This window comes from Astyanax mexicanus, chromosome 22, assembly GCF_023375975.1.
Source record: "Astyanax mexicanus isolate ESR-SI-001 chromosome 22, AstMex3_surface, whole genome shotgun sequence".
NCBI classification, from domain to species: Eukaryota; Metazoa; Chordata; class Actinopteri; order Characiformes; family Acestrorhamphidae; genus Astyanax; species Astyanax mexicanus.
This window is the reverse complement of record NC_064429.1, coordinates 19280905-19304956: the sequence shown is the minus strand read 5'-3', so window position 1 is coordinate 19304956 and position 24052 is coordinate 19280905. Positions and strand designations below refer to the sequence as shown.

At 37.6% G+C, this 24052-nt stretch overlaps 1 protein-coding gene across 1 annotated transcript in view; it reads left to right on the top strand.

Annotated features, from left to right (window-relative positions):
* The first annotated feature begins 15091 nt into the window (after positions 1-15091).
* The window catches only part of tars1 (threonyl-tRNA synthetase 1), a 28616-nt gene continuing 19655 nt past the window's right edge, over positions 15092-24052 (top strand). Inside the window, exons 1-7 of the mRNA XM_007258330.4 lie at positions 15092-15292; positions 17403-17486; positions 19032-19222; positions 20598-20721; positions 21713-21834; positions 23445-23562; positions 23692-23756. Of these exons, the coding sequence (XP_007258392.2) occupies positions 15233-15292; positions 17403-17486; positions 19032-19222; positions 20598-20721; positions 21713-21834; positions 23445-23562; positions 23692-23756 (764 nt within the window). The 5' untranslated portion in view covers positions 15092-15232. The remainder of the gene's footprint in view (positions 15293-17402; positions 17487-19031; positions 19223-20597; positions 20722-21712; positions 21835-23444; positions 23563-23691; positions 23757-24052) is intronic.

Below are 24052 nucleotides of genomic sequence, written 5' to 3'. Positions count from 1 at the left end.
TGGGGTCTTTTGTGACCTCTTAGATGGGTTGTTGCTGCGCTCTTGGGGTAATTTTGGTCGGCTGGCCCCTATTAGGGCTCTCATTGTGGTTCGCTGTAGTCCATTTATTCCTGAATTTCTCTGGATATTGACATGACGTCTAGCTTTTGAGTATCTTTTTGTTCAAGAATTCAAGGATTCAAGGAGATTTTATTGTCATTCGCATCACATGTGGTACATGAGGTGGAACGAAATTGTAATCTCACGATCCAGTTTACACCCAGGAGCTGTTGTTAAAATAGATAAATATAGATAAAATAAAATAAAAATAAGAACAAAATAACATAGAATAGACATCAAGATAAATACACAAAAAATAGGGAGAGTAGGCAGGTGGCAGCAACATGAAGTCCAGAGTGCAAGTTTTGCTATAGCAGCATGAGAGTGTGAATTAAGAGCATAAAGTGTCTCAGTGCGGTTAAAGTGACAGTGTTTCTAAACAATAATTGCCCTTGTAAAGTGACAGTGCAGTGTGTTGTTTATGTGGAGTTTAAGAGTCTTACAGCTTCTGGAATGAAGCTGTTCCTGAGTCTGTTTTTTTTTTTTTTTTTTGTGATATTTAAGTGATTTCTTGTTTGAGAACAGGTGTGGCAGTAATCAGGCCTGGGTGTGGCTAAATAAATTGAACTCAGTTGTGATAACTAGTTTTAACTAGAGGATCAAACAGGGCCATGTAGGTTTGGATTTTTTCTCTCCCCTAATAATAAAAATCTAAATTCAAAAACTGCATCTTGTGTTTACTTGTGTGGTCTTTGACTAGTGTTTAAATTTGTTTGATGATCTGAATCATAGACATATAACTGTATATCTATGAATGCAATGAAAATGAATTTTCACGTTTGTTAAACTCAACCGATTTAGCACGTTTTAATTGCATGACATTTTTTTTTTGTCCACAGTGATACAGGATGCTTAGCAACTTTGACCATGTTGTTTCAGCCAAACAGACAGAGATGGGGTTAAGTAATAGAATGTCTAGGTGACATGGTGGTAAAATATCTCTGCCAACTAATACACACATCGCTAAAATAACGATTATTTTATTATGTTTTAAAAATTTGCTCCCTCTCTCACTGAGAGAGTTTTTTGAGTGTATCGTAGATGCATATCTAACAGTCAGTGATCTCTCAGGCAACCTATCAAAGGCAACCTATCAAAAAGTAGCTTCTGAGACCAGAAAACATTTGCTTACAGCATCTGCCCTAAGACAACTGCTCTGTAAACCTGGAAGATAATTATGTAAGTACAGCAAACTTGGGGTGATTAGACTTTAAAGATTTAGTCGCTATGCCTAAGCCTACTTTGAATTCAGGTGAATACAATATATTTGTCTTTAGTCTTCTTTTTAATTTCATTTAAGTAAATACGGATTTAAAATACTCATATAAGATCAAGAAGGAAAATGCTATAGAGTGAACAATATTGTATAATGCAAACAGGGAGTTACAGCAGCAGCTTTTTAAAAAATATGCTTGTTCTTACTGCCTTCAACATGAAGGCCAAGCAATTAATCATAATCCTATATTATGATCTACAAGTTTACCCAAGGTAGCCCAGCGGTAAATACATTACACTGATGGGTAGTATCAGAAACTGGGGGACACACCCATTATGCAAATAGATTTGTGGGATTTTTTGGTGGTTTTACAATGTGAATAACAAGTTTTGCTCTATTTCATGGTACATTTTCTTTTTTTTATCATAGAGTGCACAGTATGTTAGACCCTTACTTAAATGCTACTCACAATACAGCACCACAAAATGATGATACACTATGTTTCAGTATCTATTACTACTACTATTACTTCTAATAATTCTTAAAACAAAGCAAAACAATATGGTTCCAGTGCTGGTGCTTACAGTGCTTGGAACCCTAATGATAATAAAAGGGTGCTCCAGCACTGACAGTCATTTCCGCTTCCAATAGGGATGTCTCCCGGCCTTTATAATAGCATCTGCTCTCTATTTTCTTATCTCTCTTTCTGTCTCTAACCCCATCCCTCTCTTTTTATGGTGGGTCAAAGGTTCATCACTGCTGTCATCACACTCTAAGGGATATGGATTGTTCGGTGTAACGGAGATGACAGGTACGGGCACATGCTCATTTTACAAGGAGAGAGGCAAGGTTAGCCCCTCCCACACCTTCCAACCCATCACCCACTATCTACACACACACACACACAGACACACACACACACACACAGACCGTCCAGTCTTGCCACTTACGTCCATTCATTTGCATCCAAACCGCATTGTGCATTGTAGTCCTTGGAAAAACGTAGTTAAAAGGCCGAGCATGTGCAGAGTGGATTTGTGCAGAGGGTGATAGCACAGGCGTTTCTGCTGACGACCGCAAAGCCAGAGGCATCAGGGATTCTGGGCCACCTCTAGCCGGCAGAGGTAGAAGGAGAAGACTGGACAATGTGTCTCTGTGTGTAAATTAGTGTGTGCGTGTACAGCTCTGGAAAAAATGAAGAGACCACTTCAGTTTCTGAATCGGTTTCTCTGATTTTGCTATTGATAGGTTTATGTTTAAGCAAAATGAACATTGTTGTTTTATTCTATAAACTACAGACAACATTTCTCTCAAATTTTAAATAAAATATTGTCATTTACAGCATTTATTTGCAGAAAATGAAAAATGGCTGAAATCATAAAAAAGATGCAGAGCTTTCAGAACTCAAATAATGGAAAGAAAACATAATATTCATGTGTATAAAGTTTTAAGAGTTCAGAATAGGGCTCCACGATATTGAAAAATGTTGACATTGCAAGTGTTCTGTTTTTGACGATATATTATCTTGCAATATTAAACAGCAAAACAACAGTAATCGGCCCTTTAATCAAGCATTTAAATAGCTTTTTAAAAGGTAAGTAAGAGCGTTTTCTGGGATTAAAAGTGTGAATTTGTCTGTAACTGGAAATATCTGCGCAAAACTGTGCTGGACTGAGGTGCACAGCTTTCGACACGTGCGTTTATAAGCACGTGCCCAACTATGTGGATGGAGGAGATGGGGTTACCTCATGTTTACTCACGCCCCTCCCCCTCGTGCTTCTCAGGCAGCAGCAGTCTGTCACTTACATAGACACAGAGACAACGCTGTGTATCTACGGTACTTTTTGTGTCAAGAATCAAAACATTCCAATGACGTTTGACGTGCTTAAACAATATATTGTGCAGCCCTAGATCAGAAATCAATATTTGGTGGAATAATCCTGTTTTTTAATCACAGTTTTCATGCATCTTGGCATGTTCTCCTCCACCAGTCTTACACACTGCTTTTGGATAACTTTATGCTTTACACTCCTGGTGCAAAAATTCAAGCAGTTCAGCTTGGTTTGATCCTCTTGATTATAATACAGAGGTTTTTAATTTGGTAAAATCAAATAAACTTATCATTTTAAGTGGTCTCTTATTTTTTTCCAGAGCTGTATATAGTATATGAGTGTCTGTATACAAGTGTGTGTATATGGTTTTGAAAGGTGTGTCTGTCAGGTGTTGCAGATGTTTGTCACTGCAGGGCCTCCCATCCCATCATCCACTGCTGATTGTGATGTTCCCCGGAGAGAAGAGGACAGAAGGAAAACAAATAAGAAGAGGAGAAGGACGAAGAGCAGCAGCAGGAGGAGGAGGAGGGAAAGCAGAGCATATGTTGTGTTGTGTGGTATAGCCTACAGTCAATAGGTAGCAGCAGCATTCCTGCATTCTTCCTTTACTGCAGAACGCTTTATGCAGCATGCAAGCAAAACCTTGGAATGCCTTTCACGTTCTCAAAGCCAAGGATGTGAATTAATAATGAGATTACTGTATATGCAGAATTAAATAAAAATGCTCATTGTTTTCACAATGTAATATTTATGCTACAGTGTTATGCGCTAGCTATAGGTGCAATTGCCCGGGTACCTCCTTTGTCTTGTCAGGAACCGCAGCGCACTCTTTTTTTTTTTCACAATAAGTGTGTACAATAGTAGTTCAGCCATTGCATCGCAGTTATCACAAATAAACAAAAATAAAACCATTAATAATGTACGATTTGAACTTGATTTGAATTATTTCTCGCTTGCAGTGCATTGAAATGAGTCTGACACTACGTATACACGTACAGTACAGTCGTATGAAAAGTTTTGCTGATTTGTATCCCTATACCTTGTTCTTGAGTGAAATCCTTCAAAAACCTGATACGGCTACAGCTCTGGAAAAAAAAATAAGAGACCACTAAAAAGTATGAGTTTCTTTGATTTTACCAAATTGAAATCCTCTAGAATACAATCAAGTGGAAGATGGATGATCACAAGCCATCAAACCAAGCTGAACTTGAACTTGAGCCTGAATTTTTGCACCAGGAGTGGAAAATCCTTTTGTGTATACGTTTGGTCTGTTATCATAAAAAAACAAGTAGTTTATTTTGCCCTACTCAAAGAGCATGTTAGAATGAGTGATGTCTTTATCCCATTAGAACAGTCAACCATACTAGAGCTTAAATTCTCTGCCCGAACCCGACCAAACCCGAAGCCTGGCCCAAATTCTCCCTCTCTCTTTTTCTCTCTCTCTCTCTCTCTCTCTCTCTCTTACTCACTCATAGTTAATCATTTTGGTGAAAATTAGTGAAACCTGTAAAGTTTATTGAGTTTTTGAGTTTGTTTATGTGTTTCTCAGATTGAGCTCTCTGATGTGATGTGTAAAAACTAATAAGAACTAGCAAACCCACTCTAAAAACGAATTAAAACTAACTGAATTGGAGGAGAAAAATGGGAAACAAAATAAAATTAAACTATAATGAAAATTTCAAAACTATTATAACCTTGTAAGTTACAAATTAAACTGTTTAAAGAAAGTTTCACCGTTTAGAATGCTATAATCACGCAGCTCTGGCCGCACGTGAGCTCCTCCACTTGTCCACGTTTGGCTTGCAGCGCTGTATGCAGCTATTCTTAAAAAAAAAACAACATTTTAATTAAATAATAGGTCTGCGCTCCTTCAGTGTTTCAGTGTTAATTAATATCATTCTGAACAGATTTCGCTCATTCAAACAGCCCAAAAACAGCCAGTTTATGGTTCGGGTTCGGTCGGGCTCGGGCCGGGTCGGGTCGGATTTTTTGGGCCTGATCTAAGCTCTAAACCATACTAGACTTTTAAGTTTTTTTTCACAGATTGCTAGCGATTGTAATCGTTAGCTCATTACAAAGTGTTGTAGCAATAGTTTAGCCAAGGCAGCATAAAATCTCCTCCTTAAAAAAAACTAATAGGCAAAATGCATCCGATATATTTCATCATCTAACTGGGAGGGTAGTAAAATCAATAAGAAATTTTAGAAATACCAAATCCTAAAAATACTCACCATACACCTCCCCCACCAAAATAAAACTGCCAGCAAAACACGCACAAGTAAAATACCTACCTGGACAAAATGCCAGACCAAACTCCAGACACTAAAAATAAAATAAATCAGGATGATTTTTATTGACCAAAATAAGGGAATATACTGTAGCTTCAGGAGAGAACATAGGTCAAAATAACAGACAAAACCAGCTAACAAACAAAAACAACTAATTAACTGAACCTGCAAAATAAAGAAAACTAAATACACAAACTACCCTAACTCCCTGTCACCAAAACAGGAGAAAAGACAGTAAAAAATGTGAAGTATAACAAAACTAAAGCCACAAACAGAATACAAAATGAAGGTGCTGGGTTTGTCTAAGCAGGTTGTTGTTCCAGGTTAGAAAAGGGGAGGAGCCCCTTTGTGAACGTTTCTCTTGGGTCAGGTTTTCCTGGTGCTTTTATTGAGGGTGCCCCTGGTGGCCAATCAAGGTCCTGCACCTAATAACAAAACACACACAGCAGAGCACAGGCAGGCACACAAAAGGAAAATACGACCAGGGGTTATAAAAGACATATTTATGACCAATTACTATTAACATGACTAACTAAAGGATTCATCAGCCCTGTTTGCCACTGAAGGAAAAAGGCATCTCAAATAAAGAATCCGAGAATAAAGGAACATACGGCTCAGCCTTACACATCTGAAAGATGTCTACCCCACCCCGCAGAACAACTGCAGTTTCAGAACACATCCCCATACTCCGAGATTTACCACTACGGGGGAACTCATTATTCAGCCCTCCGTTTCCATGTCAGGAACAGCGGGGGGGCTTCGGATTGCCAGCGGCCTCTTTCTCTGTCTCTCTCTCTGCTCTTCCGTTCTTTCTTCTCCACTGCTTCCCTCGCTCTTTTCCCTCAGAGGAGGTGAGGAGTTCAATCCTGTCATTTCCCCCCTCTTTCCTGCAGAAGAGGAGGAGAGGTTGGTTGCCTCGCTGTGCTTGGAGTGAGTTATCTTCGCAGGATGCTTTTGCATTGTTTATCCTCGTTGGAGAGGCCTGGCTCGTGGCGTGGAAAGCTAATGGTGGGCTAAGGCCATTCACGCTGGAGTCGGAGATGAGTTCGCTCCTGAGCGCAGTGCTGGAACAGATTTGAGGGCAAGTGCATAATGATTTGTTAATGGTCCACTGAGCTCTCGCAGAACGCAGGGCTTCCCCTAAGTCAGGATGAGGCTGAGTTCCTTCTGTTTCGACTAGATGAGGCAAGAACTTTTGTTCGTTCAGCTATTTTTATTTATAATTTCATTGTAATCACATTCACCACAACTGCATGTCTAAAACATCAAAATTGGAACGTAGACTGGCTAATGCATGGTTTACACTACATGACTTTTTGAGTAATCAGTTCGTTGTACCGTTCACACTACACAACTCTTTGGGTCTTCAGGTCATTGTGACATTCACATTATCCTACTGTTTTTAGTCTTCACAGCTGTTCTTGCTGTTCCATATTTTCATCTTATTTTCCTGTTTGTTGCTGTAGTTTTGACTGTTCTCATTTTTGGGGGGGATAATAGGGGTGAGTGCCATTTTGTTTTACCAACTTTTCTCTTGATCTGGTTACAGGGAGTTAGGTTAGGTTGTGTATTTAGTATGGCTGCACTATATTGGACAAAAAATTTACATTGCATTGTTTTTATTTTCCGCGACATATATTGTGACGTCACCAGCCCTGTCCCTACCCGCGCGCTGTCTCACAACAGAGATCCAGAAAGACCGTTGTAGTGTCATTCAAGCACAAAACCTGAGGAAAACAGCAAAACAACAATAATCAAGCATTTAAACGACCTTTTAAAAGGTAAATAACAGTGTTTGTCTGGAATTTATTATGGCTGTAACTGGAAATATCTGCACAAAACTGAGGTGCACAGCTTTGGACAGGCTGTCTGTGCTACTTAAAAGCACGTGTCCAACCATATAAATGGAGGCCATTCGGTTACCTCATGTTTACGCCCCCTTGCCTTTCTCAGGCAGACCTCAGACACGGAGAAAGCGCTGGTCACTCAGAACACTGTGTATTTATTTCTTGTGTCAGGAATTAAAACATTGCCCGTGATGTGACTATTGCGCATGCGCACATCGCAATGACGGTGCTTAAGAAATATATCGTGCAGCCCTAGTATTTAGTATTCTTTATTTTGCAGGTTCATTCCGTTTTGTTTTTTGTTTTTTTTAAGTTGGTTTTGTCTGTTATTTTGGCCTGTGCTCACGCCTGAAGCCATATCATATTACCTTATTTTGCTTAGTAAAAATCATCCTGATTTATTTACGTATTCTATATATAAAAAATGGAGACAAGCTTATAAAAAGATACATGACTTTGGTCTTACTACTTAACTCACTGTACTTTTAAGGCCGTAAAAGAACCACAGCTGCCGAAAGACATGTAAGCATTAAATAAAACCCAAGAAAAACACCATTGTTTTATACAAAGAAAGACGTAAGAAGTGCCGTTTGCAGTTTGTTGCCACAAGCCATATAGAGAACACAGCAAACATGTGTAGAAGAAGGTTCTTTGTGCTCAAATGAGACCAAAGTTGATATGTTTGGCCTGAATGCAAAGCACTACGTATGGCAGAAAAGTAACACTGCTCGTCACCCTGAACACACTATTACCACTGTGAAACATGGTGGTGGCAGCATCATGCTGTGGGGATGCTTTTCTTCAGCAGGGACAGGAAAGCTTCTCAGAGTTGATGGGAAGATGGATGGAGATAAACACAACAGGGCAATCCTGGAAGAAAACCTGTTGGAGGCTGCAAAAGACCTTCCAGCAAGACAATGACCCTGAACATACAGCCAGAGCTACAGTAGAAGGGTTTAGATTAAATAATATTCATGTGTTAAAATGACCCAGTCAAAGTCTTGATGTAAATCCTATTGAATTTTTGTAGCAAGACGTAAAAATTGCTGTTCACAGACGCTCTCCATCCAACCTGGCTGAGCTTGAGCTGTTGTCTAAATCTCAGTCTCTAGATGTGCAAAGCTGGTAGAGACAAACCTCAAAAGACTTGCAGCTGTAATTGCAGTGAAAGGTGGCTCTACTGAGTATTGATATAGCTTTTCTGATTTTTATTTGATTAAAATTGTATCATTTTCATTCCATTTCCCAATGATGTGCTATTTTGTGTTGGTCTATCCCTTAAAAAAGTTCAAGAAGTTTAAAAACTTTTGCAAGCTACTGTATATGTTCTAGTTGATATACATGCTAAACGTCTAAACTTCTCATCTCACATTGGAGGTAAACTAATTGAAATTCTCCACAAGACAGTAGAATTTAAGTCTTAGGAAAAACCTACTCAAAGTTTCATCATTCGCAGAGTCACACCTACAAAGGCACGTATGCCTCTGGAATATGCAGTTTGGATGATTCAAGTTCATTTGCGTCCCTTGGGTTACAGCTAAGAATGTGTGTTTTGAAGTTACCTTGGGGTCAGTTTTAAGCGGCTTGTTCTCCTGGCTTCGCTTTGCATAAAAGCCATTGAAGCTGCGGACCTTAAAAATCAATTTTAAAACCGACATGCTGAGCGGACGTGCAATTAGCATAAGGACACTGCAGCACAAAAAATAATCCCCCAAACATAATTTGCAGGGTTTATTTATTTATTTTTTTTAGCTCCTTTTAATGTCTCAAAAAATCGCTTCCTCTGCAGGCCAGAGTGAGGTTGCGGCCCAGATGACTTCCTCCGAATAAATTACTGACATTCTCCAGGTCGATTTGCATAAGCCATCAGCCTATCCTTTGAGTCTGCCTGTTTTGAAAACCAGTGCAGACCCTCGGTCCCCATCTGAAACTCTCCCGCGTCACCTGTTAAAGCTAATCTCCTGCAAAGTGCTTTAAATGGGTAGAATTAAACAAACAAGGGAAGCGTAAGGCCGGCTCTTTCATGTTTCCCAGGGAGGATGTCTCTTTCACAGAGAAAAGAGTTCAAAGCTTAGTCAGGGGAACCGCGGAGCTAAGACAAAGTCCAAACGCTGCTGTTAGAAATCCCATTTCATCTACTTTCATCACTCTGCGTTCCTAGATTACCTGGCCTAAAGCTTGACTTCTGTCTAGAGTTGCACTGATAAGCATGCATAAAGCATAATAATTGGGCAGCTGAGACAAGATACACGCGCTAGTAGCATTAGCAACTTCAACAGGGCCAATCCAGTACTCATATTTATAAAATAAACACTGCAAAAAAATTAATTGGGCAAAAACTAGACAAAATCTATGTTAATTAAGACGTAAATGTTTAAATTAAGCAACAACAACAAAAAAAAATGGGATGAGCAAATTGAGTGAAGTAAAAACTAAATCAATAAAAAAAATCCTTATTTTGAACCTTACGTTTGTACAAAAAAAAACAGAATGAGTTAATATTACTTAAAATAAGGTAAAAGTAATTAAGATTGAATAAGATCAGTATTCCTAACATAAGTAAAACTTATTATTCCTAAAATAAGTAAAAATCTTATACTTACACAATCCTTAGAGAGACATAATGTGTTATCATCAGAATACAATAAGATTTATACCCTTGAAAAAAAAATTCTGTGAAGGAGTCACACTTTCAAAAGGGGGTTTAATGTTAGTAGGGATACACTGAATATTTGGCAACTGAAAAAAAAATCTTCAGAAAATGGCAAAAAAAAACAAAACTTTTAGTGTTTGGCCGGAAAAATGAAAAGTTAAAATCATTTACACTGAAAAATATACTGAAATATTTCAAGTCTTATTGCAGTGTTTATGCTAATGAGGTGTTCTGCAGCAGACACAGACTCCTCGCTCCTTCCAGGGATCCCCGCAGCACTGCAAATTGGGCAAATAATGTCAAGTGTTCAATTTTCCAATTCACATTTTTAGTGAGGGTTTACTAAGCTACCTTGTCACAAAATCTTGTATTAAAAAAAATACAAGATACACAAGGCTAGCTGTGCTAAGGTTAGCATATGTTTTTTTATCTATTAATGCCACTCAGATGTGACATGAGCAGCATTGCTTCAAATATATTCATGATTAGAGAAGCACTGCTGAGGTAAATGTACTGTAAAATGCTTGGTTGGTATGTCTTCTTGGATATTTAAAGGCAAGGCAAGGAAAGTGTATTTATATAGCACCTTTCATACAAAACGGTCATTCAAAGTGCTGTATAAATTAGAAAATACAAAAAAAAAACATGTAAAAGAATAACAATTGGACAATAAAAATAAAATAAGATTAAAGCATTAATAAAACATGATTCAAAAGTGCCGTTACAGAATAAAAGTGGGCGGCACTGTATATCGTTTAAGTTGGGTGTTTAAAATGATATTTGACTGACAACTTATAGAGTAGCCCTTTATTTATCATTTTAATTTAGTATTTTAACTGTATATCAGAATTGTTTTGAATAATTCACCAAGGTATCCTTCTCAAGATAATAAGTGCTGGCTTTGTTTTTTTATTTCTCAGTTTCTTTGGTGTGAAGTTTGACACTACTTCTTCTTCTGCTGAACAAAAATAATCTCAGGCTGATCGCTTGTGGTTCAGATGTGTGTGTGTGTGTTTCTTTTAACTCTAATCAGAACAGAGCTGTCCATTATAGCTGTAAATTTACATTTTGTAGCCAAAAATGTTGTGTTTTTTCCTATTTTTGACCATCTTATATATTTTTTTATTAATCTAAAAATACAAAAAAATACAAAAAAACAGTGGCATCCTCTGTTTCCAGCTCATGCAAACATAGCAAACACCGTGTTCACATGATGACTCCTGCGATACGGCTTCATAATGCACTGGCTGGCCTACGGGCCAAGTCAAGTGTGTGGAAAATTACAAGAGCTCTCCGCGAGGCCCTCCGGTCAATCTGACACAGCCTCACCTTCTTAAGCAAGTGTCTGCGCATGAAATTGAATCTCACACTCAATCCGCGCCTGAACAGACTTTCGTCTCTTCCCGCTCACCTGGGTAATAAAGTGGCACATTTATATGCGCTTCATTCCCTATTCTACATCTTACAGCTGTGCAGAGAAGACACGTCCCTCGGGGGGTTGCAGTTATACTGGGGTTGGGGTACAGTGTGGTAGAAATCAAGGCTGAGCTTTATGCAGATATACGTAGAGGACTGAGCTCAACCCGCCATGTTCTGTATGGGATTTGACACTCGCAATGCAGACTCTAAAGCCCTAGCTGATATGATATCATGTGTCCTATTTCAGCGATCTATAGGCGAGTTGTCAATTGTGGATTGCGCAGCTGGATTTAGGGCATGTCGGTGTGTCTTTGGTATCATAAGGGCGCAAAAAATATTCCTTGTGCAGCTTGAAACGCGCAAAAGGCATGAACTACACTGCAAAAAATCCATTGGTAAAAACTAGACCAAATATATGTAAATTGAGATGTAAATGCTTAAACAAAGCAAAAAAATCAGCCAATGGGATGAGCATTTTTTTTAGTAAGATTTTTTTAAAATAAGCAATCAAAAAAAATCAAAATGAAAAAAAAAATCCCTTATTTCTTGGCCTAAATTTGTACAGAAGTATCAGTATAACTTGACTAGTAACATTTTGTGCTTATTTTGGGTTCAAATGACTTAAAATATGGTGAAAATTTTAAGTAAGTCTGAATAAGATCATATTCCTAAACAATCTCACACTTACAATGCTTAGTAAGACAAAAATTATTATCAGAATAAAATTGGTAAGATATATTGCCATGAGATAATTTCACTTGCTAAGATTAATGTTTTTGCAGTGTAATTCTTTTAAATAATCACGGGTGTGTTTTGGGTGGAGCATGAAATAAACCAATCAGTGTGCCCGTTGTCAAAGTCAGGTGCGCTCTGACTTTGGCGTGTTTGTATCTTAACAGTGTGGTGCTTTTGCGCATCTCAGCAGAGGAAACTGACCTGCGCATTTGCGCTGTAAAGGTTAGCAGCTCATTTACAGGAACAGAAATGTTATTTTAATCTTTAATCTGTTTATTTTTGATGTAAAAGCTGGATTTGTGCGCTGCAATGCGTACATATCGTCGCTGTCCAATGAAAAGCAAGTAACTCTTAACACATTTTTGTCGATTGTTAGTTTACTACAGAATTTGAACACATAAACTGTCCCTTACACTGTGCCCAAATTTCTTGATCGACAGACCAAAAGAAATACTTTAAAATGACCTGCACATCATTTTTTTTTACATTGATTTCCATTAAAGGTTTAGAAGGTTTTTTGTCTGTACTGTAAAGTTACTTTTTTGGAGTTACTTGTTTTTCATTGGACAGCGAGGATATGTGTGTGTAGGTGTAATAGGAGCGATTGATTTTTTTTTGTTTGAAAATTTGTTGCTTCCTAAAAATACTCAGTATTAGCTTTGGATACATTTTTTGTATCATAATCACTTTTTCACGTATTTGCCTATTTAGCCTTTTATTATTAAACTCCGCTCATGCACATTGCAGGTCATAAAGGAAATATGGAAATATATAATGCAAAACTCATGTTTTGCGTGCTTTTGTATTTTTACTTGGGTCCCTTTAAAAGTTTTGCATGTCAGTTTAGTCTGCTGTGACTGCAGTCCATAGAATATATTGGCCCTATCTTACATCCCAACAACAGTCTATTTTTACTTGTTCTGCCTGCATTTTTTAAATAGCAACGGTGCTTGTGATGTGTTCAGGTAAAATTTTGCCATATTGCTACCTTGGCAATGGAAAATACAGGTGTGCCACTGAATGAAAACAACTTAGACAGATGTTCATGTTATCTTGCCAGTGTATTGTCAAGACAGGCCTTAAACATACCCATGATTAATTAAGAAAATTAGTACATGCCTTTGGCATGTTTCATGCCACGCCAGGTGTACTGGTACTTTTCCTGTCATTACGATAGCAAAGACACATTGACACTAACATTGACTAAATTAAGCTACATGGTGCACTATTGACGGCTCGTTTACACTGCAGTTCTAAGGGGAGCTTTCTAAACAAGATTTAATACAAAACAATCAACCAGAATAGACAGCAAATTTAAGTTACAGTTGGCACATATTTAGATATTTTTTAAAACTCTGTGAAAAAGTTGAGATAAAAGATCCGGGACAAAAGAGAGTCCAACTCAGAGACAGAACAAATCAGAAACTTACCAACTTTCCAAACTGTGTGGAATTTATTTGTATTTTTTACTGATAATTCACTAATATAGAACCTGATGTTCTTCAGAAACATTACCTAGCACCGTCAACATTTGTCAGTCCGTCAGTCGCTGTTCCACTAGCAGTAAAATTGAGACAAAAATGTGGTAATAATATGTAATTCTCTATTTTCAGATGCACAGTGCCGGGTTTTCCAATAAAAAAAGTCCCATATCCAATAAAGTCTGACTGTAGTGCAGCTAAAAGTTTGACACTCATGGGTTAGAGGGTTCTTCTCTCTCCTGGGAAACATCCTGTTTCATGGCACTTAAAGAGTGCCACACTTCTCTAACTCTGTTTTCTGAGAGGTTTAGACAACCCTGCCTCACTTGGCTGCTGCCGTGTAATAAAACCCTTTAAGACGTTTCTATTAGTAATTTCATGCTTCAGGTTGCACAAATATTGACTGTATTCACTGTGTTTTAGAAAAACTGCCACTCACTCTGCTTATGAAAAAGAACTACAACAGGATACTGTAGACTGCTGGGATTCTAAAAATTAGCTTATTGTCTACCATTAATTAATCATGAACTAATGAGGTATATAGAGTTTATTAACAGTAAATATGGTGAATTGATCATATTAACTTTATTTTAGACAGACAAATTTTGTAATGAGTTATAGAGCTCCTACATCATAACGTTGTTATCCTACTTTCCACATACACAAACACTATGTGGACAAAAATATTGGGACGCCTGCTTGTTCACTGTTTCGCCCAAAATCTAGGGTGTTTAAAAGAGTTTATATTTTGTGTTGAGGAGTCGATTGCATTCAGTAAAAGGAGCATTAGTGGGGTCAGCAGGGTTTGATAATTTACCTCCTCCTACCTCATCCCCAGAAAAAACAGCATAGTTCCACTGCTCCACAACTCAATTCAGGAAGGTGTTATACCCAGAGAACCTAAATTGCAAAAAAAAAAATAATAATAATAATAATTTCAGGGAGGTACCCCCTCTGAAATAAAAAAAGACCGCTTAAAAATTACAAGTTTCTTTGATTTTACAGAATTAAAAACCTCTTGAATATAATCAAGCGAAAGGTGGATGATCACAAGCCATCAAACCAAGCTAAACTGCTTGAATTTCTGCACCAGGAATAAAGGCATAAAGTTATCCAAAAGCAGTGTGTAAGACTGGTGGAGGATAACATAATGCCAAGATTCAAGAAAACTGTGATTAAAAAAAAACAGGGTTATTCCACCAAATATTGATTTCTGATCTCTTAAAACTTTATGAATATAAACTTGTTTTCTTTGCATTATTTGAGGTCTGAAAGCTCTGCATCTTCTTTTTTTGTGTTATTTCAGCCATTTCTCATGCTCTAAATGACAATATTTTTATTTGTAATTTGGGAGAGATGTTGTCTGTAGTTTATAGAATAAAACAAAAATGTTAATTTACTCAAACATATACCTATTAATAGCAAATTAGCAAAATCAGAGGAACTGTATGAAACAAGATTGATTCATTTGGACTTGTGACTCGGTTCATCGAGCCGACTCACAGGAGCGACTCTTTCCGAGGCGGATGTCTCCGGCTGGTTGCATCAGCATTACGGGGACGCTGCTACATGCCGGCGCGGGTTAGCGGACAGCTCAGAGCGGCGCAGTCCTGCAGTTTATAGCGCTTTCCTTCATTTTTCCTGTATTTCTGTGCTGCTGCGATGGGGGACGAGGCTGTGACCGAGCAGATAAAGGAGCTGCACCTGAGCGAAGGGAAGCAGGTGAGGCTACCGGCAGTTCTAACACTGGGCTAGCCTGTTAGCTTAGCCTCCATGCTTCATTCAGTAACATAACTCTGTGAATGACAGGTGTTAGCATGGCTGCTAGTTAGCTGTAACGTGTCAAATCAGGGGTTTTAATTATTGTTAAACAGTTTAACCTAGTTGTTTAATTAGTAGAACAAAAGCTAGAATAGCATTTATTCTGTAAAATGGAGCTACACAACCATATTTAGAGGTGGGTAAGCCAGCTCCAAAAAGTTAAAATCCATCCCAGGGTTTTGTACCCCGCCTTGGCAGTTGGTACAAAAACCTGGGATGGATTTTTACTTTAGCCTCACCTGCTCTAAGCTATGCTACGCTAATACAGTCAGATTCGTTTTTTTTTTAACTTCTTTATTATCTTTGCTTATTAAAACGTGGATGAGGACAGTTAAGGCTGCAGCCCTAACGATTATTCTGATAATCGATGTATCTGTCAATTATTTTTTTTGATCATTAAATGATTAACCCGGTAAAATGATGAAAGATTTTGGGGAACCAGTTTTGGAATTGTTGAAATTAAAAATATTACTGTTTAGATTAATAATTAACCTAATATTTACATTTTATTTTTATTAATCATTATTTAATAACACATGAACAGACTGTTTAATGTAAATATACACTTAGCTGTGACTCTCGAACAGTTTCACTTTGTCTGTTAAGCAATGTCTATATTCATTAGGACTGCAACTAATGGTTATTTTGGTAGTCATACAATATATCGTCGCTGGCCAATTAAATACATTTTTTAAAACTCCTAGTCATTTTTAAATACCCCATTGTTTTACACCCTATTTTGCCATTTAAACACTTCATGTCCAATCAATAACCTTTCAGAAAAACAAATGAAGTAAAATCTGAAAAAAAAAAAAAAATAATAATAATAATAATAATAAAAAATAAAAAATAGTATATTGTAAAACTATATTGAAGAAAAAAAAACGGAAAAACATATTAATCTTATCAAACAATTCATGGTTAACAGCTTACCACTGATAAGTAGCAATGGAAATATACTGAGCTTTAAAAATGGATTTAACAAAATTTACATTCGCAAAGTCTTTACTGCAGCATTTACACACTTACACACAGCACATTCACGCTTTCATCGTAATAACTAGAAGAACACACAAACCCAGATAAGTTATAACTCTGTAACTATTGAAAGTATTTCTTTAGAGAATTACAGATTTGTACACATTCAAAAGACTACTTGGAAACTAAAAAATACTAATACGGGAAGAGTCAGGTCTGGCTGACCCACATGGCAACACCTTTAACTCAGCATAACATTGGACTCTAACTAAGTCTCAGTTTCAGCAGTGATGAATTAAAGGTCTGACAGGTGAAGTGCAGGAATAAAGTCATTTATAAGATGAGAGAATTAAAAAGCAGCTTGTTTGGCCATACTGCACTGCAACTGGACAACTAATAAATAGGTGTTCTAAAACTTTTGACGGTACTGTATCTCCGAAACAGCAACTTAACTGGAGAGAGAGAAAACCTTTCAAACTTCCAATAGAAGTCAATGTTATGTGTTTATTTCAGGATATTGTATAGAATTTCTGTTGGTCCATTCAGGAAATTTTGACATAGTCTAAAGGTCAAATTATCTAATTAAGTAGTAAACTGTTTTTCATTGGATAGCAATGATATGGAAATGGCATCAATATTTTCTGGTTATACCCATATTTCCCGTTGTGTTTGCTTAACTAGGAGAATGCCAAAAATTACCAAACCAAACCAAATTCTATATCTTAAAATACGTTCATATATGACCTTATAGAAAAAAATCATAGGCTTCTCTTTTAAGGTTTTTTTATTATTCCTGAAAGCCAAATTTATTCTTAGTAAAGCAACCTTCGACGTGGCTGTTAAGTGCCTCTGGCAGTTCACTTATTTCCTTGATATGATGTAACATAAGGTAATATGCATTTGGTTTAGGCTGACTAATATTTTTATTTGTCATGGGTGGAGTAACATGTTTACCCTGTTGTGCTGCTGGTAGATACAATCACTCACACTCCCTCTGTATTCATCTCTCTGTTCATTTCTCTATTCGTGTCAGGGTGGAACTCCGGACAAGGCCGGCAAGGATGGAGCGAAGAAGAAGAACAAAGGAGCTGCAGGCGATGCTGCAGGCAAAACTGAGGTAGATAGCTCTGTAATGATCTCTATGACATGTTTGCTGCCCGCCTAAATACCTTTTAGAGTTTAGTAAAACATACTTCAGTGTTGGTGTTTTAATTAAACTGCAGTAACTATGTTAATAGACACACAACAGCTGGAAATTAAATTATTTGAGCAGTCTTCAAAACTGGACCATACCAAAGGTATTTGAAAGACTAAATGAGGAATGGCAGCATAGTTTGACCTCAAGTATAAAATCTCCTTTTGTTTTTCTTTTCACACACAAGTTTCTCTTTTAATCTTTTTTAATTCTCTTTTAATTCAGAAACGAAATATATTGGCTTTCAGGGTGGTGGCCATGTTCCAGATATAGCCTAAAAGATATGTCCCCTCACCCTTTGCCCATTACTTGATAAGGTATTCAGATTACTAATTTTCCCTTTAGCTCTCATACCTTTTTATTTCTGAAATAAAAGTGTCCTGCAACTTTTAAATGATCCTCAGATCAGCACACGACACCCAGCAGGAAGTAACTGGAACAGCATCTAAAGACATGTGCCCATGTACAAGAGACATTTCTGATATAAGAGTTCTTTATTTATTTATTTTAATGTTGTGATGACTGGTTATTTCCCAGTAACACACCAGTGAAATGGATGCTGACAGTTAAGATGATACAGACTCAGGCTTTGTTTCCAGAATAACCACATTTTCAAACCAAATGTATCGTAATAATTAGACTATAAGGCACACTCATAATCCTTTAATTTTTCCTAAAAACGACAATGATAATCTAGTGTGCCTTATGTATGAATTTTACCAGTCAGGTTGTAATGAGCATTAAAGCCACTCCGCTGAAGTACAGAGATATACAGACGTCTTAGTGAAGTTTCTCCAGCACCAAGGCTGAAGCAGCATTAGCATTAGCTGCTAACTGCAGCGCTAGCTCTTTCGCTGTTCAGAAATGAGTATATCGGAATGTGGTCTGCATGTTTACCATGTTAAAACAAGCTACGTGGGATGAACCACTAGCTGATAGTGCCCTGGCTTACCAGAACACTCAGGGTTCCTCAGTGTGGCGCTGTCAGACGGCATTTACTACCACTAAGCAAAAACAGCAAAAGCAAGCCGCCTGGTCTTTTTTCTCCTCCTCGAACTGAGCATGTACTTCAGACCAGCTGTTTACTCTCCACTCCAGCAAAAGATGCTCAACATATGAGCTGCTAACAAACGCATCCATTTCACCTTTATAAAGCTAAGAGTCGTCTCTCAAATATGACATTTGTTGTTTGTGAAGAAGGCGAAGTTTACACGCATATAAATGTGCGCATGTGAAGCGTTTCAGAGACAGATTCGTTCACATTACACACAGATACAGGTCACTTACGTTTGTGAATGTGAACCATCAAAATCGAATTTGAGCAATGTGTCTTGTAATGTGAACGAAGCTGCGAACATAGATGGTGCAGTTGATGTTCTTCAGAATGACTATATAGTACCAAAATCCAGCTTTTCAGACACAATGCATCTTTCAGGATTGAATAATTTATCTTGTGTGTTTCTCTAGCTCAGTCCACCGCCTCAGTATATAGAAGAGCGTCTGGATCTGTACAACAAGCTGAAAGCTGAGCATGATGCTTTGATGTCCGAGAGGGCAGAGAAGGACAGCAAGCCCATCAAGATCACCCTGCCTGATGGGAAAGTGGTGGACGGGGAGTCCTGGAAGACCACGCCTTACCAGGTCGCCTGTGGAATCAGGTTAGTGCAGTACTGTCAAACAGGGGTGCAAAGCTCTGACCTCATTTTTTTTGGCCATATCGGAACATGTAAGAATCATGTTATATACATAAATATGCACAGACATTTCAGATATCATAGGACAGGACCTTGTGTTCCATGAAATCTAAAAAATGTGGGCACTGTTTTGTCCATTGTGGGTGATAATGCCTTCTACACCATATTCCTGGTACATATGTGACGCGCATATGCCAACTTCAGAATGAAATTTCACATCCATCTGGCACCCACTATCAGGCTGATATGATACCTGCCTAAATTTTATATTGCAAATAATTGTTTATTACATTGTACTTAACTGTACTTTATTCTGTTTTGAAATGAATGCAGCTGAATGTATTAATTAATTTTATTAATGTCAGTTTTCAGTCGAATACATACAGCAACAACTGGAGAATTAAACAACTGATGGTTGATTTTCACTCTCAAAGTGTACATTTAACTTATTCAGATTTAATTAGTGTCCAGTGTTAAAGTTATCAAACAGAGTTGAATATTTCAGTGTTAAACCAAATAAACCCAATAAATACTACAGAGATTTATTTAAACTCCGCACAATTTGCATAATGGGCGAGCCCCTCAATCCCAGCTTACTATCATTGTGTAGTCTTGCCCACCAGGGCTACCTTTAATTGGGTATTTCATTATAGTTTAAATAATGGTTGGTTGCCTAGTTGATGTGTTGTAGGATATAAGAGCAAGTTTTGAAGTATTGATAAAGCACTGAGAACTGCAATGCAGGATTAAAGTTCAGATGCAATTGAAAAAAAAAAACACTGGCAGGAAGCATTCAGGGATGTTTTATCCTGTATTAGGAACCAAAAACTCAAGCTAACCTCCCCTAAATAATAATTAAATAAAAAAATAGTCATATCAATTGACTAATCTTCTTCTATTTTTTTTTTTTTTTTTTTTTACTCTTTCTAGTGTCCGTGTAACAATTTAGGTAGATAAACAAATACAAATGTGAGTTAAAAAGGAACTCTAGCAAGTTGTTAAATGTTTAATTATTGTGGAAGTGTGGATTTAACTTTAAAGAGTGTGGAACTACTGTATATAAACCCTGAGAAAGAGTTAATTCAACACCTGACTTTTTGCTGTGTGCCAGTGTCTAGTATAGACTTATTAGTTGTAATGAGGAAGTACGATCAAACTTATAATCATTTTTTGTTGGCATTTAAGCAGCTGGTCAGCTTTGATGTGGGTGTTGTTTCTGTTCAGGGTCATGTGATTTAACCGTGTTTTCTGAGCAGTGTTTATACACGGCTAAAAGGATCTTTGTGACATTTAATCTGAGACCGTATTCTTTGCACTCTGTCAAATTGTCAACAAACAGCCAAGGCCTCGCTGATAACACTGTGATCGCCAAAGTGAACAATGCTGTGTGGGACCTGGACAGACCTTTAGAGGAGGACTGCAGTCTGCAGCTGCTGAAGTTTGATGATGAGGAGGCGCAAGCAGTGAGTAGCTGACTCCTGTCTTTTTTTTTTTATATGTTTTTCTACAGTGTTCTGTGCAGCTGAGTGATTTTGATTAGTTGTCAGTTGGGTTGGATTTGTCTCACAGACGATAGTTGCTCATTTCTCAGCAGAGCAGTGGAGAACATTACCTACACATAAAATTGATTTATTACTTTCAAATCTATTATAAAATGGAACTTGATGCCTCCTTAGCGTGGGGATTTGACTGTGTGAAAGATTTTGCATTGCTGTATTATCTCAAAGTCTGATTTAGGTCTTATAAGTTTTATGTATGTTTTGATCATTTAAAGGCACATACCAGCTTTTTAATAGTAGGTAATGATATCCCACAAAATCATTCAATTTAAAGAACAGTTCCACAAAGGTCTAATTAACATGACTTACTACTTCTTCTAACTGCAGTCAGTAAGACTTGGGACTATGTTATCACCCTCCTATCCTCCTCCATCTCATAAGGCTGGGAGGTTAATTGAAATAATTCAGTTGATCAAATCACTGTTTTTATGTGTTTTTCTAAATGAAATATTCAAGATTATACATCTAGATACATGTTACATATTGAAAAAGTTAGAGGGCATCTCAAGAATCCTGTAAAGAACTTATGTGGCAGATTTGTGCAAATTTTTCTATACTTTTATTTTTGTACTCTTTAATAGAAAAGCTGCTGGCTATCCTTAGAAAATACCATGATTAACAATATCTTTCCATATTAAATGGCTGTACAAATAGAAAACTAAATAAACCTGTCTTTTATATATATATATATATATATATATATATATATATATATATATATTACCCAGCCCTAGCATATCTTGCATTCTAAACTAAAGAAGAAAGTGTTACAGATCAACCATATTCATTTGATGTTTCCAGTGTACAAAAAATGTCTATTCATTTTCCTGTACCTAGAAAAGTAAAGAAAAATATTAAGTTGCCTCAGCAAGTTCATTAAATATATTGTCTTTAGGTCTACTGGCACTCCAGTGCCCACATCATGGGGGAGGCCATGGAGAGAGTGTATGGAGGCTGCCTCTGTTACGGACCCCCTATTGAGAATGGCTTTTACTATGACATGTTTCTGGAGAATGAGTAAGTATCTATTTGTATTTTAAAGCTGAAACCAAGAAAAGTGAGACAAATGTGAAGCAGTGATTTAAACATAAGCGTTTGGTGTTTTAACATGTCGGCCCAGTGGAGGTTTAGTTCATCCCAGGGACACACCATGTGGTCTATCTGGGGGATCATTTTAAAATCCATACAGTCAAATTATGGTAAAGACCAGTGCATTGTAGACATCTTAAAAGACGGACGGGAATGATGCGCTGTTTGAAAGGCTCTGTAGAGACCAGTGGAAAGGATTGCAGAAAGCTTCAGTTAGTTGATGTTACAATTTATTCCTAAAGTAGGCAGGCTTAATCGATGTTCACTAGCTCCTTCATTTCCACTCGCTGTTGTGTTTACATGGATCTCCGGGGAAATATCTCTACATCACTCAAAAGACAACTGAAGGCACTATATGTGGGATTTAAACACTGGAAACATGTTTAAATGTATACTGTGAACTAATATACAGTGAGTACAGCTGTTGTCTTGTCCCATGTCTGATGTGTTTACAATAATAACACGTTGGCAATGAAATTATGTGTCAACAATTTTAATGGTAGTTATAGTATAACATTGTTGATTATGTCGTCTAATCAGTACAGCCCTAATGTGATGCATGCTAAATCTACAACTGTTAATCTTGGCACTGACTACAGTTCCTCTACATACACACATACGTATTGTCCATCTCTACCAAGACAAGCGCTTGGTTTGTCACTGAAGGTGGACCCACTCCATGTCAGTAATGGCAGGGCACGACTACCCACCCATCAGGTTTCTTTCCTGTCAGCTGATTCCTACTGGGTGCAGCTATTTTTTGACTATAATTGTAAATTTTATCTTTTTTAAAGCTCTAAATGTTGTAATTATAATAATAATAGTGGAAAAGTTAAGCCTAAGCCTCTAGATTTTCCACACCCTGGAGAATTTAGCAAACACTGCCTAGCAGTTATTATATGGGAGGCACATTGTTAAAGTTGTTGTCAGTTGTTTACCAGCTAGTCTAATAATCACTGTGGAGAAATATGCGACAGGGCCTGAATAGCGAGTGGAATTGCATTTCATTCCATTCTCTCACCACAAGGTCAGATTTTTAAACCTAATGAATTCATTTGTCGATGGTGGAATATTAAGCAGATGCTTAAGAAATTACAATGTCCGAGCACGTTCTGCCAGTCTGTTAGAATATAGTTTGAAGGGATTGCTTATAAACAATTTTATTTGACCTTTTGTTTGACTGGGAGCTTTTTCTCTGGCTTCAAATTAGTGTTCGGGAGGGAAATAATAAGTGCCGTTATTTTCTTACTGAAAGCCAATTTATGCTAATGATATTCCAGGAGATGATTTGACTGTCAAGCTCTACCCTGTTTATGGTGTTAGACGTGTCAGTTCCAGAACAGGTACCCCACAGTGCCAAATGGGGTAATGGAGGAAGTTTCCCGCGCTGGTGACATCCAGGAGATGTTTGGCACCACTTTTTCCCACCACTTTTCCGTGGATATATTTATTTTTTTATTTGTAGGACTCATCTTTATTCATGAACGCTCAACTCCGCTGCCGCGAATGCTCAACTATTCTCTCATTCTTTCTCTCAGAGGTGTATCGAGTAATGACTTCCCCTGTCTGGAGAACCTGTGTAAGAAGATCATCAAGGAGAAGCAGCCCTTTGAGAGGCTGGAGATAAAGAAGGAGACTCTGCTGGAAATGTTCAAGGTAGGAGCTTCGCCTGTGAATAGGGGTGTAAAATAAAAATAAAAATGAGCCCATAAAAAGAGACCTTTGCTGAGGTGTCTCAAAAGTTCCACGCCAGTAAAGTTTGTGCTTTTGTGTCTTCTTCTACAGTACAACAAGTTTAAGTGCAGGATCCTGAATGAGAAAGTTACCACCCCAACCACAACAGTGTACAGGTAGGATTGGTTTACATTACATTACATTACATTTCATTTGGCAGACGTTTTTGTCCAAAGCGACTTACAATAATGAAGTACAAAAGTAATAGGAATTTAGATAACCCATTTTTAGATAGGGCTTAAAGGAGGTCGAAGGGAAATAAAGGGATAGAGAAGTGAAGGAGGGGAAGAAGGAAATGGGGTCTGGATTGCTTTGTGTGAGTGTTTGGCAAAGCGAGGCGACGTTCATTGGAGGAGTGCAGCGGCCGGGAGGTAGCGTAAGCCTTCAGGAGTGAGTGCAGGTAGGAAGGAGC